Genomic DNA, 16,225 nt, shown 5'->3' with positions numbered 1-16,225 from the left:
ATGGTCAATAGAAACTTCCCTGTCCTTAAGCCTACAGTCTACAAAGGTATACATGTAGAAGGAGGAAGGGTGAAAAAAGAAAAGAAATAATAAGTTCCTAGAATTTCGTCAGGTTGCAGGGGGAAATTGATGTGTATGTGCATGCTTGCATGTGCACATGCACACACATTTTATGCACAAGAATTGCATGATTAGAGTCTGGATGACTGGATGAGACTTATATCTATCTAGTATCTCCAGTTACTGTTGGGTTTCCACTATCACTGCTCCTCCAAATCATATGTTAAATATTAATCCATAAATCTTTTTTGTGTTTGGCCAGCACCTATCATTTCCAGGTTGTTGTTTTTTTAATCACATTTTCTCCTCTGACTAGGATGCTTCCTTTGAATGCCAATCATGGTAAAAAGACTGTCCCTTGCTTAGAATGTACTCCTTCTTTCTGATGCTATTTCTGTTTCTTGTTGATTGATTCAATCCGGTTCCTCATTCATGAGTGACTCTTAATCTATGGATGTGAGTTTGTGTCCTCAGCTGTTGTCCGTGACCACTAGCTGATACCATCTAAACATGATGTGTTTCAAGAAACAGTTGTACATAATGGCCAATTGGCAACTTTTAATAAAACTTTTTCTGAATTGAGCCATAACAAGATGAAGGATTTTCATGTTTGAATGCCGTACTGAAAGTCCCCATGCTACATATAGAAAATAGCACGGGAGGAATATTCAGGCTGTTCTTGACATGCTAACTTTGAGTGTGCAGGACTTTTTGTGGGAGCTATTCAAGTACTTGTCCTCTCCAGCTACAGCCTTTTCCACTTGATGCCTCTTGTTGCTATAAATTGACACTAAAAATCACTAGTTTTTCTAACCTGTAAGTTGAAAAAGATATACATGGGACGAAAAATGTTTGCTACAGATGGTACAGTGGGCTCTCCCCATTCCAGATCCCCCCATGTAAGGGGAAATCTGTGTATGCTCATGTCCTATTTGAAACAATGGGGTGCATGCATGAGATGATGAGTGCACATAGGCACCATTGTTTTTGTCACAGTGTGGCTTCCTCATAAGCTAGAAGCTGCATATAGTGCACCCATGTATGACACAGACACACTGTACTTAAAAGAAAGAAGAATGTTGGTAATGATGACACTATTAAGTCTAGATTATCAGTACAGTGGGCCCTTGTTATACGCTGGGGTTTGGTTCCAAGATTCCCGTGGATAACAAAATCCATGTATGCTCAAGTCCCATTAAATATAATGACACAGCAAAATAGTGTCCCTTATAAAAAATGGAAAATCAAGGTTTGATATTTGAAATTTATACTTTTTTGGAACATTTTCAAACCGTGGATGCTTGAATCCATGTATAAAAAAATCTGTGTATAAGAAGGGCCGACTGTAATGGAACTTTGAACCATAGCAATTCTTCTGTCTCCTGTAGGATGCTGCGATCCCTACTGTCAGCACAAGGGGTCAATCCTCAGATGATAACTGTCTTCATTGATGGATATTATGAGGTAAGACATAGGGATGGAGGATAACCCTTTCTTTGCTTCATAAATGGCCTTTAACATCAGACAGGGCAGAAGTCTTATGATACACAAAGTCATCAATAGTTAAATAATAACAACATGATCTTAAAAAACTCTAAGAGCTTTGGTATCACTTGAACTACCTAAAATGGAAGGATCTAGTTATAAAATGTATAGAAGGTAAAAGGATAGATGACTACAGTTCAAATAGTCCTTGTCTTCTAAGAAAATATGACCAAATGGGCATCCTTCATTGCAGCTCTGTGGTTTATTTCCTTGTCATATTAGCTGTCTCCATAGGTATGTCTAGCAGATAGAAATCCAATAGGACAGGCCAGTCACATCCAGCCTCCAACAGATTCATAGTTACCTCAATCTAGCCCCAACAGTTACTTGCTCTGTATCTTCTCAGACTCCAGCAATAGATGAAATGTCTCTTGTCACAAAACAAAAAGATTAACACTTCTGTTTCTTTTTCACTTAAGTGCAGTAAGGTGAAGTATCAGACAATTGTCTTTCACTTTACGCCATCTCATGACTTTTTACCGCAATGGCAAGGAGCAGGTGTCCTATGTGTTCATTGAGATAGCATTCATTTTAATGTATCTGAAGTCCATTTTAATGCTGTTCTCTGAAGACAACCTAAGGCATATACATTTATCTAAAGCATTGTCTATCTTTTCCAGGAGCCAATGGATGTGGTTGAATTATTTGGCCTGAAGGGAATCCAGCACACTCCCATCAGCATTAAAAATGCCAGGGTCTCACAGGTCAGAGGACTTTTTCTGGAAATCATGTCAATATCTTTAAAAAAACCTGATATCCACTGATACAAGAAAAGACAAAATAAGCTTTTACAATAAATGAGAAAAACTGAAGGTCTAATAATAGCATTACTGTATCATCAAGCTTCAAATGGAGAAACGAATAGAAAAAATTAAACAAAACTTTCTTTAGGATTCAAGGGAACCAAGGGGACTATGAGTGGGATGATTCATGACACATGTAATAAAGGAATGCCAAATCGTAATGAAATTATCTTTTGGGTCATTGTTTGTATAGGCACATAATTGGTATGACAGCTTCTTTTTGCAGTGCAGTGTTTCTAGCTCTATTTAACCAACATTTGAAGAACAAATTGTTTACAGACCCCTAATTTCTAGCTAGTCATGCTAGAATACAGCTACATGCTAGCTACAATACACTATATTGTAAGGGTCACATTGCCTGTTTCCCTGTGCTAGTCAACTATGGCCCCATTAAAAATGGAAGTCTGTACCAGTTGCTTTAAAGAACCACATTGAGGAACAGTGAATTAACTGAACCATGTACATTCTCTGGCTCAAGCATAAAGCATTATGGTCTTGTCATTTTAGCCAATATGAGTCTAGTTCAAAAGTGGACAGCTTATGGTCCATATTTCAATTCCCATCATGTCTCACCATTGGTTGTGCTTGCTGGGACTCAAAGAACTTGTGGTCCAACCACATCTGGAAGATCACAGGTTGTCCACATCTGTTCTATATGTGACATACAAACTCTAGCTGCTGTACCTGTATAATAGAAGCATCCTGATCTGCTTGCAATTACTATTCTACATGAGCCAGACCAGTCAGGTGGGAATAGAGACTTGCATGTAAAACAACAATTCAGTAGCAACTCCTGGTCACCAGTATGGTGAAAACAGAACTAGTTCTGAGATATCTTTTTCTAACAGATGACATTTTCCACTCTTTCAGCACTACAAGGCGAGTTTGACTGCAACATTCAACTTGCATCCGGTATGCAGTGCTCTTGTTCATCTGTCCCCCACTCCAAATGCATCTGTTTATCTGTTCATTGAGATCTGAAGAACTTGAGTTTTTATTGTGGTCTTCTATGCAATCCTTGTGGACTATTTTGATTGGAAGAAAAATGTCAGTTATCTGTAGTAGATGCTTTTGGGGGGCGGGGGGGGGGCTCAGCACAGCAGTGATATCCTATCACATTTAAAATGTTTTTTGGAAATGCATAATTATATGATGCTGGGGAGAAGTGAGGTGAGAGTAATATCTATTGATCAAGGCAATAGAGTTCCAAACTGAAATATAACTATTTCTAGGATTATCCAGTTCCTAAATTTGCCTATATCAATTTTGAGAAAACACTGCTTCTGAACCTGAAAGCTCATTAACTTCACTGATTCCTCTCTCTTCTTCTGCTCCGCTTTTTTGTAGGATGCCACACTTGCAGTAGTGTTGGAAGAAGACCTAGACATCTCTATTGACTTCTTCAGGTATTAGCTGAGACTATATTCTAAGCCCAACCTTTCCGTGATCACATTGTGCCTGGCTGACAAGAATCTCTAGCCAGGTCCTACTATACCCGACTAGTTTAATGAAACTAATTTCTGGTCAACATGCTGTAGTTGGCTATGAGAAAATAAGACATTTGGAAGGGAAGTTACTATGGGTGCATCTATACTGTAGAAATAATGCAGTTTGACACCACTTTTAACTGCCATGGCTCTATTCTACAGAATCCTGGGATTTGTAGTTTTGTATGGCACCAGCACTCTTTGGCAGAGAAGGCTAAAGACCTTGTAAAACTACAGTTCCCATGATTCTATAGGATGGAGCTACAGTAGTGTCAAACTACATTATTTCTACAGGGTAGATGCACCCAGTGTAATGAAGAGTTTTCTTAGGCAAGTCTATTAGAAGGAATTCTGGAGGGCAAAATAAATGAATAAATAACCAACAATATGTATTTACTGAAGGGGAAACTACATTCATAATATAAATTTTAACTCACATGACTATACTGAGTATTTGTGCAGCTCACATAAAATGTCCTCTTAATCATTTCCTTACTTTTCTTTTGGATCAATATGTCACACTGGGTTTGACCTTAGTATGGCTGATGATTGACCTGAAAATCTTGATGTTGGTCCATGTCTTTTGCTTTTGCAAAATAATGCCACTAATTGTAAGCTTCATCACAGAACCACTGTTATCAGTCTTTGATGAAGGCTGGCCTGAACAACTTTCCTCGTGGCTAACTTCCTTTTTCTCCCTTTAGCTTCTTAAGCCAATCTGTCTATTTGCTGGAGGAAGATGACAGCTTGTACTGCATATCTGCCTGGAATGACCAGGTTGGTATGCATGAGCCACAGAATTAACTTTGTCTACTCTCAGGTTCTCTTTTTCCCTTCATCACCCTCTTACTCTATACTCAGCAAAATGGTTTTCCCTCTGCCACTATCACCTGAAATTAGGATGAAGGACTTAATGACAAGTCTTCCATTGTGAAGATTTCTTAAATGCTTCTTTTGGGGCAATCTAGGGTTATGAGCACACAGCTGAGGATCCTTCACTCTTGTATCGTGTGGAGACCATGCCAGGCTTGGGTTGGGTGCTGAGGAAGACACTCTACAAGGATGAGTTGGAACCTAAATGGCCAACACCAGAAAAGGTCAGTGTCCTCTCTGTTTGCCTATCCTTATATATGTCTGTTGCCAAATGTTGGGATGATCAGCCGACAGTGATGCCATTCAGTGACCATCATGTTATCCTTTCTAGCATTGTGTCTGTAACAGATGGAAAAAGTGTGGACTGACTCTCCCCCACACATCCATCAAAGTATTCCCTAATAGATTAAGATCATCTGATGGCCCGACTGTTTTAATATGCTGTTTTAAAAATTTTATTGTATTAACTGTAATTGCTGATGTGCTGTATCGTGACATGTGTGAACTGCTTTGATCTGGAGAAAAAGCGGTATACAAATAAAAGTTTTATTTATTCTTTATTTTATTATTTTATTTACTTTCCATGTGGGCTGGATGTGCCTAGGTGTTAATTTCATGCTGGTAGCCTTAGCAGCTGGACCAAAACAAGTTACTCTTAGATGTGTGCTTCATACATTGGACTCTAGTTTGTTTGTTTTTCTCCCCTCAGCTCTGGGACTGGGACATGTGGATGCGAATGCCTGAGCAGCGGAAAGGTCGTGAGTGCCTCATCCCTGATGTATCTCGTTCGTACCACTTTGGCATTGTTGGCCTCAACATGAATGGTTATTTCCATGTGAGTAGCACATCTAAATCTGATTGAGGAAGAGTCCAGCACTGGTCCTCCTCCTGCCTTTCCTTTGAAATCTGTTAATATTGGTCTTTTAATATCCACTGTTGAGGTTTTTTTTTCCTCATGGAGGTCTTAAACTGCATGTGTGAGAGAATTAGTTCATTTCCTCATGTTGTTCAGAAAACCCTAAACAAGCATTTATAGGCCAAAGAAATAAATGGAGCTTCCATATGTATATATTGTAGAATTCTGCTTTCTGGAGATAAAACAGAGGCTCCAGCCCTGGTTTGTGAGTACCCAGGAGAAACTGGATAGTCACTAACATTATTCTGAACCACCATGGCAATTTATATTTTTTTTAGACTCGTATGTTCACTAGTTTCCATTTTTGGTTTGCCTATCTAGTCTATGATTCTAATAAACCAAGCAATAGCCGTTTACTCACAAAGTAGTTGTGGATGCAGTTACCACTGCATGGAAGCTACTTTCTTTGGGTTGTCATCTCTGTGCATCAAAGCAAGTGATTCAACTGCATTTGTTTAACGTGGTGGGAATATTTTCTCTACAGCGTTGTTCCTTTATGTATATGATCCAATTCTCTCCTTGGTGTGCTCCAGGGACAAAGGGACATTTGGATTAATTGTAGCCAGAGTTGAATGGTGATTCCTAAGATGTTCTTACTCTTTTTCATATTTTTCTAGGAAGCTTATTTCAAAAAGCACAAGTTCAACACTGTCCCCAATGTACAACTTAAAAATGTGGAGAGGTGAGCACAGTATATAGATGCTATACAGAACTAATAATACATATCGGGGGGTTTGACTGATGGCTAGCCAGACACCAACAGGAAATAGAATATTAACCTGTTGGATTCAGACTCCTTTCATCACACTATCTTGGTCCTTGTCTGTAACTCCTCATTTGTGTGGATCATAGAGCATTTCGCTACAGCATATACAGTAAATTTAATTTTAAGCTCTGGCGCCTGGTTCCTCCCTGCCCCCAGTAACTTTACACAAGTAGTTTTGCTGGTAAATGAATTTGGATCAACTAGATAACAAATGTTTGATCTAATTCAACAAGCATCAGGCTATATCCCCACCTTTGATTTCCAGATTGGCATGGTAGGTATTCCCTCTACTAGCTCTCCTCCCTGTAATCTCAAAATAATTGAGAGAAGAATATGAAGAAGTCAATATCTTGATTAGATGTTTCTACTCATGGTTGCAGTGTTTCAGTAAAGGCCAAACCCCCCCCCCCCCAAACCCACAAACCTTTATTGTCTGAAAAGACACACTCAAATCCCGCTAACATGTAAAGTTGTACTCTGGACAAAGACATAAATATTCCTGAACAAAACTGCCAGTAATAAGGCAAAAAGCAAAGGTGGGCAATCAGTCAGCTTCCACATTTTTTCCCAACTGCAGCTCCAGAGGTGAAGAATGATGAGGCTGTGGTCCAAGAGTACCTGGAAAGCCACATGTTGTCAGTCCCTGTTGTATGTGTCTGCCATCTCTCCCTGACTTTCTGTTTTTTCCACACAGCTTAAAGAAAGATGCATATGAAATTGAAATTCATCAGCTGCTCAGGTAACTGCTTCTGAATAAATCATGTGCTTCCTGGTAATAAGAGATGAAGTTTTGGAAAGGGGAGTGGGCAGAAGGAAAGCTATACCCCTGCACAGCAAGCCCAAATATATCACTTTTCCTCTGTAGCCTGACTCAAAGTGGTGACTAGAAGTGGTGCTATGTAACTTCCTGTTGCCATTTTGAGAGGGACTGCAAAGGAAAATGGAAGTATTTGGAAGCATTGGGGAGTGTTTTTGTGTGTTTGCATGCATTTGGATGATATCCTGTTTGGTGATTTGGGGCCAAAAATGGCTTTAAAATCATGCCAAAAAAATAAAAAAAATAAAAGTATTTGTTGGGGAGTGGGGAGTTTTGGTGACTGAGAAGGTTCAAGTGCCCCAAAAATGAGTTTGAAGAAATACCTGCATGCAGGCTGCACATCCTGTTGTGGTCAATAATTCTAGAAAGCTGTATAGATCAGTGACAGGTTGTTGTTTTCTTACTTGTTTTCACTCTCTTCTTAGACCTGCTTTGCTGGTACACTGTGGACTTTATCACACGTGGGGCTTACCATGAATAAATCACCATGCAAACGTCATAAATCATTTTAAAAGTGCAATCAAGGTTCACACGCCCGCATTTCTCCCACCAGTGAGTTGTCATGAATGCATCCTCACTTACTTCTTCCATGACCAAAGCATCCTTGGAGCCACCCTTTGGTAATAATGGAATCTTCCGTTATGTGCTCCATGATGCTTTGGTCATGGAAGAAGCAAGCAGGGACACGACCGTGACGATTGACTGACCAGAAAAGCCTGCTGGTGAACCCTGATCACTCTTTTGTAATGATTTATGATGTTTGCAGACTTGTGTTACCAATTATTTTAGTGTTGCCATTTGTGGCAAATGTGGAATCGTGAGTGGGTCTTGCACCATTAGCCACATAAGAAGTAAAGCAAATACTGGTGACTGAAAACCATACAAATTTGGGTCACAAAAGTAAAATGCAATGTTCTTGGAATTAGTCGCTGGATGGATTTTCTTCCATGCCAGAATCTTCAGACTAAAATTATGAAGTGCTGGAAATTTTTCATCAAAACATATGGAAGAGACCACTAAATTGACCTTAACTTTTTTATCTGACTCAAACTGCAGAGTTTGAATCTAGGAAAAATATATGCCCCTCTGTGAAGGTTACATTGTTGGCCTCTACAGTTTTAGTTATTCTGCAAGCAGATTTTTGAGGAATTTTTAAAATTGCAGGCACTGTACAATCTTACAATTTTTAGATTAACATAAAGAAGTTTAAAACAATTTAAAAGCATAAAAATAATTTAAATTGACTAAAATTATATGAAACACATTAACAAATTAAAAAAGGTTTGAAAGGTTTAGCCAGTTGTGCATAAATGTTTTGAAGTAGATCAGTTAGGCCCAAAGGATTTAGTAGACATTTGTGTTTTTTACCTGGCAGCTAAATGAAACCACTATTGGCACCAGTTGCACATTCATGGGAAGCATTCCACTAAGGGAATCTTGGCCCCAATCTCCCCCCAAAATCATTGATGCAGAATTCTGTTTTTAATAGTGAGTTTGTTTGATATGTGTACGCTTGATAGTATTCCTTTGTTTACTTTCTCTCTCCTTGATGCATTTTATTTCCCTCCTTCTCAGTGAGGCAGAGGTTCTGGATCACAGCAAGAACCCCTGTGAAGATTCCTTTATACCTGATACGGAAGGAAAGATCTATGTGATGTACATCAAAATGGAGCAGGAAGCAGACTTCACTACCTGGACTCAGCTTGCTAAGGTGACTTCCAAACATGCTTCCTACCTAACATAGACTGGAGAGGGAATTGTAATAGTGCCAGTGTGGAAAACTCTTTGGATGTAACTGAGGGTACATCCACACAGTAAAGTTATAGCACTTCAATGACATGGGTCTGTCCTAATGCATCCTTTAATGTGCTACTTAAAACTCTCTGCTCAAATTCTCTGCCTAAAGTATGCACTAGCACATTCTAAGTAGGAGATGATTCTAAGTACCTCTTCAAACTACAAATCCCAGGATGCCATATAATGATGTTGAGACAGTTAAAGTATCAGAGTGTTATAATTGTGCAGTATGGATGCACCTGTAGTCTGCTAAGATTTTGGAGTTTATTTATTTATTTACATTATTTATATCCTGCTCTTCCTAAAGACTGTCAGAGTTGCTTACAGTTAGTTATTCAGACTATTCCCTGCCCTCAGGCTTACAATATAAAAAGACATGACACAAAAGGAGAAGGGAATAGTGGTGGGGAAGGGGATTAAGTCCAGTGGTTTTTCTCTCCCTCTGAGGCCTGGACCATGGCAGATGGACTGAGGGGAGGGTCCTTCTTCTTGCTCTGATGGAGTTAGGCCAGTCTTTTCATTCCCTCCCAGGCTGGATGATGTCAGATGGCATGGAGGGAGGGTTCTTCTTCTTCAGGCTTCAGTTAACATGGTTGATTCATTCTTGCTGCCATGTTTCCACTCTCCTAGTGCCTCCACATCTGGGATCTAGATGTCCGTGGGAACCACAAAGGACTGTGGCGGCTCTTCCGGAAGAAGAACCATTTTCTGGTGGTAGGAGTTCCTGCATCTCCATATTCGTAAGTGCCCTTCATAGGGAAAAGCTACCCCATCTAACTATACATATACTTTGTTTCCATCAAATTGCATTACTACTAGGCTGCTTAGCTGGGATGCCTTCTTTCCAGGTGTCACTCCAGTTGTTTCCTCAACTGGCTATACAGTAAGGATCAATGTGGCTTGGTCCAGAGGGAACATGGTGTAATGCCGCAAAACACAGCTAGTTCAGCCTGTTTGTTAATCTGCTGTGTCAGTTCTCCATTGCCTTCAACAAATCAAACATTGCGGAGTATCTGCCAAAAGATGATCATTGGGTATGCTGTGCAGCAGGGGATGTAGTGCCAGAGGATCTGTGGGCCATTTGCTACCAACAACTATGGCTCCATCACAATTGGCTATCCGTTCATACCAGGATAATTGGAGGATGAATGTTTTTGCTGGAAAACCAGCTTTCAATCTGGAGATGGCAGAAAAGCACCCCCCGACTCTCTGATATTGCCCACCTGTGGTTGGTTCTTCGTAATTTCCCCCCAAACATTTGGATTTCTTGCTTTTAGAAGAGAATTATACCCCACCTAGAGGTGTTACTTTGCAGTTTTATATCAAAATGATGGCAGTAAGAGAGTTCCAGGGGTCACAAAATCAGTTGCATGATTTATTTATTTTATTATTTTTATTAAAATATTTATATTGTGGTGTCTCAGGGCAGTATACAATAAAATTAACAATTGAAAATAAACAGACTAAAAATATAAAGTCTGATAAGTTAAAAACAAGCAATTTTAAAATAATTTGTGAATGTGGATGGAATCAATCAGGCCCCAAAGTCTGTGTGTTTTTTTTACTTGATGCAAGAATGGTGCCAACACTGTTGTCAATCTGGCCTCTAAGGGGAGGGCAATCTATAACTGGGGTAACATAGCAAAGAAGACACTTTCCCACATCCACCCACAGTTTGTTGTCCCCACTGCTGGGCCCCTCCAGTTGACTTGAAAGCTTGGACAGGTGTACCCAGGGAGAGGCACTCTCTTTAAATCTCAAGGTTCCAAATAGTTTGGAACTTGCAGTGCCATCATCAGCACCTTAAATTCAGGCCAGAAGCCTATTGACAGGCAGTGATTCCCACCTGTGCCATACAGGGAGGACAATGATTGCTTATAGCTATTCATCCACCTGTATCCTGGCTGCAGGCATTGAGATCTAAGTGCAAGCAGACAGTTAAGCAATGAAGGAGGAGATAACTGTGGGGATGGTGGACTGAGAGAGCCATCTGGAAGAATGTAGCTGATCCTGGCGAGGGACAGGTGAGGTTGGCAAAAGAAGATAAAAAGTTTGAAGGGACAAATGGAAGAGGGCAAACAGCTGGTTTGTTAGTGAGTGTGAAACCACTGTGGAAAGAATGAGTAGTAAAATCCTTGAAAGATATCAGTGTGAGTCAATAGGTGGCTGCTGCCAGATAGACACTAGTGGATTATCATCTGCAGATCATTTGGCTGATATAATTATCAGGTAGTTTCCTGTGTTCAGTTACAGCTGATGCTGGCATGAGTCTTTAGTTCACAGCACCCCAGTCTAATTGAGGCCTTTGGCTTGCTGTTTCTTATCTCATTTTTATTGTAGATTCAAGAAACCTTCTTCAGTGATTCCAGTTTACTTAGAGCCTCAAGCCAAGGATGAGGCAGTGGGAGCCGTAGTAGCAGGAGCAGAGCAAACGTGAAGTGGAGCTTCAAGAGTTGTCTGTAACACCTTCACAGCCTGCTGCAAAGAGAGGCACTGGAAGCCATGGAGTTATGTGGGATCTATGTTCTGTTTTCACTGAAGGACTTGACAAATGTGGCCTCCCTCCCTGCCCTGAGGCTGCCTGCTGAGTGTTGATAAACTGCCCTGGGTAGGCAGTTGCAGGCGCCTTTAGTCTTTTTCTATGCCGCTGCACCAATTTGATTGTCTCATTTTTAACACTGATGCTTTACTAATTTTGGCCACCCTTTCCCCAAATTGGGGTTTGGGTCAGAGCAGGAGGAGCTATTTACAAGGGATTGGTTCCCTTTAGGCACTCTTCCCATGTTGCTATTTCAGGATATTTTTATTTTTATTTATTAACTCTTTGTATTGGCCAGCATCCTTCTAAAGGGTGCTGCTCAACTTGGTATTTCTGGTGGTTTCAAGGTGTGTATCATGATTGGAATCAAATCCCTTGAAATCATGTGGAGATTGCATTCAAACAGGAAATTACCACCCAGGGCCCAGCTAATGACTGCAGAGTGGACAGATCACATGAAGAATGATTTTGAGGTGGGCTTGGCCCTAATTTGGGTCATTGGGAAGAGGATTCATGTATTAGTACTGTGGACTACCTTTCTTGGATGGTGGGGCTCAGAATTCCCTTCCTGCCCATTGATAGGGACTGTCATATGACAAAGTAAACTCCTAGCTTTTGTGTTTCTAGTGGGCTCTCCTGCTTCCAGTCAATGCAGCCCTTCCCAGTTGAAACTTTTGCAACAATCCAGACTGACAGAAACACACATAGAGGTTTGGTTGCAAGGCATGGTAGCATTGCTTTGCTGCAGGTGCAATGTGGCTTGTAGGTCAGCCCTGCAAAAAGCCAAGAGGGGATATAGGAGGCAGCACAAAAAGTGCCTTGAGCAAGCAAGTGGTAATTTAGGAAGCCCTTGGATGATGGCCAGCTCCATTAAGGATTAGATGAACTAATCTGACCAAATTTTTGCTTGGTCCTTTGAAACCTGGCTTCCGTAGGCTCGAAAACCCAAACTAGGGAGCACAGTTGTCCCACCACTGACCATCCACAACTGATTGTTCATGCTGCTAATTAGGTCATGCCTAATGGAACTGATAGGATTCAGATCCTGTTCTGCATTGAATTGAAGCCAGTCATCCTCTTCCAAGAGACAAGTTGTGGAAGCCTGTTGTTCAGATGGAGGATCTGAAGGTACATGTGTGCCCTAGAGGAAGTTGGGGCAGGTGGATTCATAGGAAAAGGGTTTTTTTCTGGATTCCAGATTGATGGAATGGAGGAGGACGGAAGAATGGCATTTCAGGGATAGAGAGGAATTGTAATTTCCTCTTCCTGTGCCTTGTGAAATGAAGGACGTCCTTGGGTCTAGAATGTAAATTTCCATACAGTGATTCAATGAATGCTGAAGGAAGGAACAGTGTCCACCGGGGGACAGTCAGATTCTTGTTTGACACTATATGTATATAGGTGGTTGGGTACATTTTTGTTGTTGGGTTTTTTTGTTCATTTGTTTTGGGCTTTATGTTTTCTGTCTCCCATCCCAAATCCAGGCTTTTTGGACACATAGAATCAACCGATGTTATCCTAGAGTCTAAGGGACAGGAGGTGCAGGGCTAGGAGTAGCAAAAGGGTAGAAAACACAGTGTACGATCAGAACATGAGGCTGCTGTGGCCTTAACAAATAAGGTACCAAGGTCAGCTGACTCGGTTCTTGAGCCTAGGATCCCTTTAGAATTGTCTTACTTTACATTGATCAGACCCTCTGCCCTTTTCCCATAGTGCAGCCTAGGACTTTTGTGTTGGATATTGTGACGGAATTATTTTAATCCAGCCCTAGTCATAGGTTGTTACAACAAGACTGGGGATCTTAGCAATGTTTTAGGTATGAATAAACATGCTTAAGAATGAATTAGGTAACAAACAAACAGAATAAAATGAAAGTTTTTGTTTCATCTTTAACCTTAAAATCACCCCCTTTACTGAGACGGTCTCTTATCCTTCTCACCTAAATCCAGGGGCTTTGTTCTTCACACATTATGCAGAAGATAACATTTAAAGGTTCATAAATCACTTTCCTCGTAGTTCATTTCATACAAATCCTTTGTGGCTCCTTACATTTAGAAGCAGAATGTTGAACTGAGATCTGCTTTGCTTGTTCAGTCAAGGCAAATATGATGCAGTAAGTTCTGAGAAGAGATTTGATTTTAAATTAAAAGAGAGGCAAAAGGTAAATGGTTCCTGAGAAGTTCTGTCTTGGAGTAGCTAACATTTTCCAGACAGATATGCCCAGCACTCGAGGGAATCTTCTGATAAATGTTATCTAGTTGCTTGTCATTCCTTTTATCTGAACTGTCTATTGCAGTGCAGAGTGGAGCAAACATCCCTTGTTATGGTACAGTCTTAAGTGTTGTAGTGCCAAGTGGTTCAATAGGATGTAACCATTCTCAAGAGCTGCAAAAAGTTATTTTTGGAATACTGTATCCAGAATCCACAGCCAACATGACCATTAGTCCTAAAGATTGACTTTATCCAACTCTGACATCCTTTTAAAATATGTCATCAGGAGCTGACTTCTAAGATTCATACTATCTTCTGGTTTCTGCTTGTTCCTGGAGTCCTTTTTTTTTGTTAAAGATCAGCAAAGAAGAGCATAGTTTCCTGGGCTGAGAAGTCTCTTCTTGCATGCAACTAGGAAGGGAGCAGGGCTGCACACAGTAAGGCTGGCTGCTTTTTGGAATCCAATTGTATGTGTGTGTTTTCCACAAATAAAGGTGGAGGAACTTCTTAGAAATCTTTTTTCTTTCTTGCACTTCTTCATACACAGTAATGTTTTGGTATTGAAAACAAAAGATCACGTTCTTCGGACAATGGAGCAGAGTGCCACATTGACCCCTAAACTTTCCCAAAGGTTAGCCAAAAGCATGGGGATTTATTCTATCCTCACATATTTTCATTTTTTCAGATATCAGATAACTGTAGACACAAACAAGTACTGTACCTGTTATTTGTCTCCACTAGAGGTCCTCAGTCTTATATGTGGTTCCAAAGGGGAAAAAAAACACACACAAGTTTATTCTGCAAACCAAAGAGGGAAAGATCTGTTTGCTGTATTTAGTGGCTGATATATTTTTGTTACCCAGGAGGTGTTAACTGTTTCACCATGGTTTGGCTTTCTTAGTAAGTGTGGCCATGAAATCACTTACAGTCTGAGATCTCATCCCCCTTCCTAATTCCTTTCAGTTAAGAGACTGAGAGCCAAGTGATACTGTCAGTTTGCTTCACAGGGGGAAAGGAGTTGATGGGAAACTTGAAATGCTGCTTCTGCAAGCAGTAGGATAAATATAAGCAGATAGCTAAATGATATTTCCCAATATAACCCAATTGCATGATTTTGGTGTCAATAGTTTAAAGTAAGGTTTAACCATACAGTTTGATTACATATATATTTTCCTTGCAGATTTGGCTGCCATACATCAGTTTTGTGGGTCCACACACCATTGAAAAAGTTATATTCTTGTTCCCATAAAAGTGCTGTGGTGGCAGCTCATACACTAATAGCCTTGTCTGACAGGGCTCCAGTGCTATAGTTTGGAACAGTGTGTTAGAATTCAAAGTACATCAGCAAACTACAACTCCCAGAATTCTGCTGGATGCAGCAATGAGTGTTAAAGTCCTGTCAGACTGTTATATCTCTGTCATGTTGGTGTACATTTAACATTCTGTACAACAAGCCACACTCCTATTCCAGCACTACATTCATTACACTTGTAGCTCCACCCTCCTTCCCTCACTCCCTAAAGTATCTTCTATATCTATAGTATTCATTAGAGCCTTGTTTGAACAAAGGTGTCATTTTGAAATCAGATATCTTTGGAAATTAGAAATTCCATCTGAGTTTTGAATCACTATGTAATTTAGGTTGCAGTTCCATGCATTAGGTGCCCTGGACAAAAATAAAAGCAAGGGTGAAAAGTAAAAGAATGGTGCCCTTCACGTTCTACATATTTCATGTACCAGTCTTGTGATCATAAAGCATAGCAATCCATGTGATTTACAATAAAGTACAAGAGAGAAGATTCTATCTAAACATTAAGAAGAACATTTTGATGGTAAGAGCTGTTCCACCAGTGAAATAGACTTGGTTTACTTTGTTGAAGGAAATTAAAAAGAGGATAAGTGGACATAATTATAAAAACAGGAATATCAAAACAAAAAATATATTGTACAACCACCTTTGACTTTTTACAGCATTACAGAGGCAAGACATTACTTTGTGGTATGTTTATTTTTACTTAGTCTTTCGCTACAAACAATGACGTAGTGCAAATATGAGTCAGTAGGTATGTATTTACAAGGTTGAGTTGTCTGGGTTGTAGGGAGTGAAATCACAGCTTAAAATATCCCATCTTTGTTTTAACTGGGTTAATGGTTCAGACAATTCATTCTATACAGCATTTGATTATGTGGTAGCGAAAGGCTGTGTTCTCATTGCATGTCAGTTATCAGCACCCTTTTCCTGTTAGATTTTTCACTCCTACTAATATGGCATTAAATAGTAACCAGTGCAAACTGACATTAAACAGGAACAAGAAAATGTATGTGTATGTGTGCCTTCAAGTCATCTGTAGACTTATGGCAACCCCATGCATTTCATAGGGTTTTCTTCCACAAAAAATATTCAGAGATGT

The 16,225-nt window shown here is 40.0% G+C and overlaps 2 protein-coding genes across 6 annotated transcripts in view; one reads left to right on the top strand and one right to left on the bottom strand.

The window, feature by feature from the left end:
• POMGNT1 (protein O-linked mannose N-acetylglucosaminyltransferase 1 (beta 1,2-)) overlaps positions 1-13,467 on the top strand; it is a 35,006-nt gene extending 21,539 nt beyond the window's left edge. For all 4 annotated transcript variants that reach the window (XM_042465052.1, XM_042465051.1, XM_042465053.1 and 1 more), the window contains 12 exons: positions 1,449-1,524; positions 2,226-2,309; positions 3,279-3,320; positions 3,756-3,814; positions 4,600-4,672; positions 4,864-4,992; positions 5,478-5,603; positions 6,302-6,366; positions 7,145-7,189; positions 8,843-8,978; positions 9,695-9,804; positions 11,405-13,467. In XM_042465052.1, the coding sequence (XP_042320986.1) occupies positions 1,449-1,524; positions 2,226-2,309; positions 3,279-3,320; positions 3,756-3,814; positions 4,600-4,672; positions 4,864-4,992; positions 5,478-5,603; positions 6,302-6,366; positions 7,145-7,189; positions 8,843-8,978; positions 9,695-9,804; positions 11,405-11,501 (1,042 nt within the window). In that variant the 3' untranslated portion in view covers positions 11,502-13,467. The remainder of the gene's footprint in view (positions 1-1,448; positions 1,525-2,225; positions 2,310-3,278; positions 3,321-3,755; positions 3,815-4,599; positions 4,673-4,863; positions 4,993-5,477; positions 5,604-6,301; positions 6,367-7,144; positions 7,190-8,842; positions 8,979-9,694; positions 9,805-11,404) is intronic.
• The window catches only part of LURAP1 (leucine rich adaptor protein 1), a 108,117-nt gene that overhangs the window by 66,786 nt on the left and 25,106 nt on the right, over positions 1-16,225 (bottom strand). The window lies entirely within an intron of this gene.

This window comes from Sceloporus undulatus, chromosome 4 (genome assembly GCF_019175285.1).
Source record: "Sceloporus undulatus isolate JIND9_A2432 ecotype Alabama chromosome 4, SceUnd_v1.1, whole genome shotgun sequence".
Taxonomy (NCBI): domain Eukaryota; kingdom Metazoa; phylum Chordata; class Lepidosauria; order Squamata; family Phrynosomatidae; genus Sceloporus; species Sceloporus undulatus.
The sequence above is the reverse complement of the archived record's forward strand: the minus strand, read 5'-3'. Positions and strand labels throughout refer to the sequence as shown.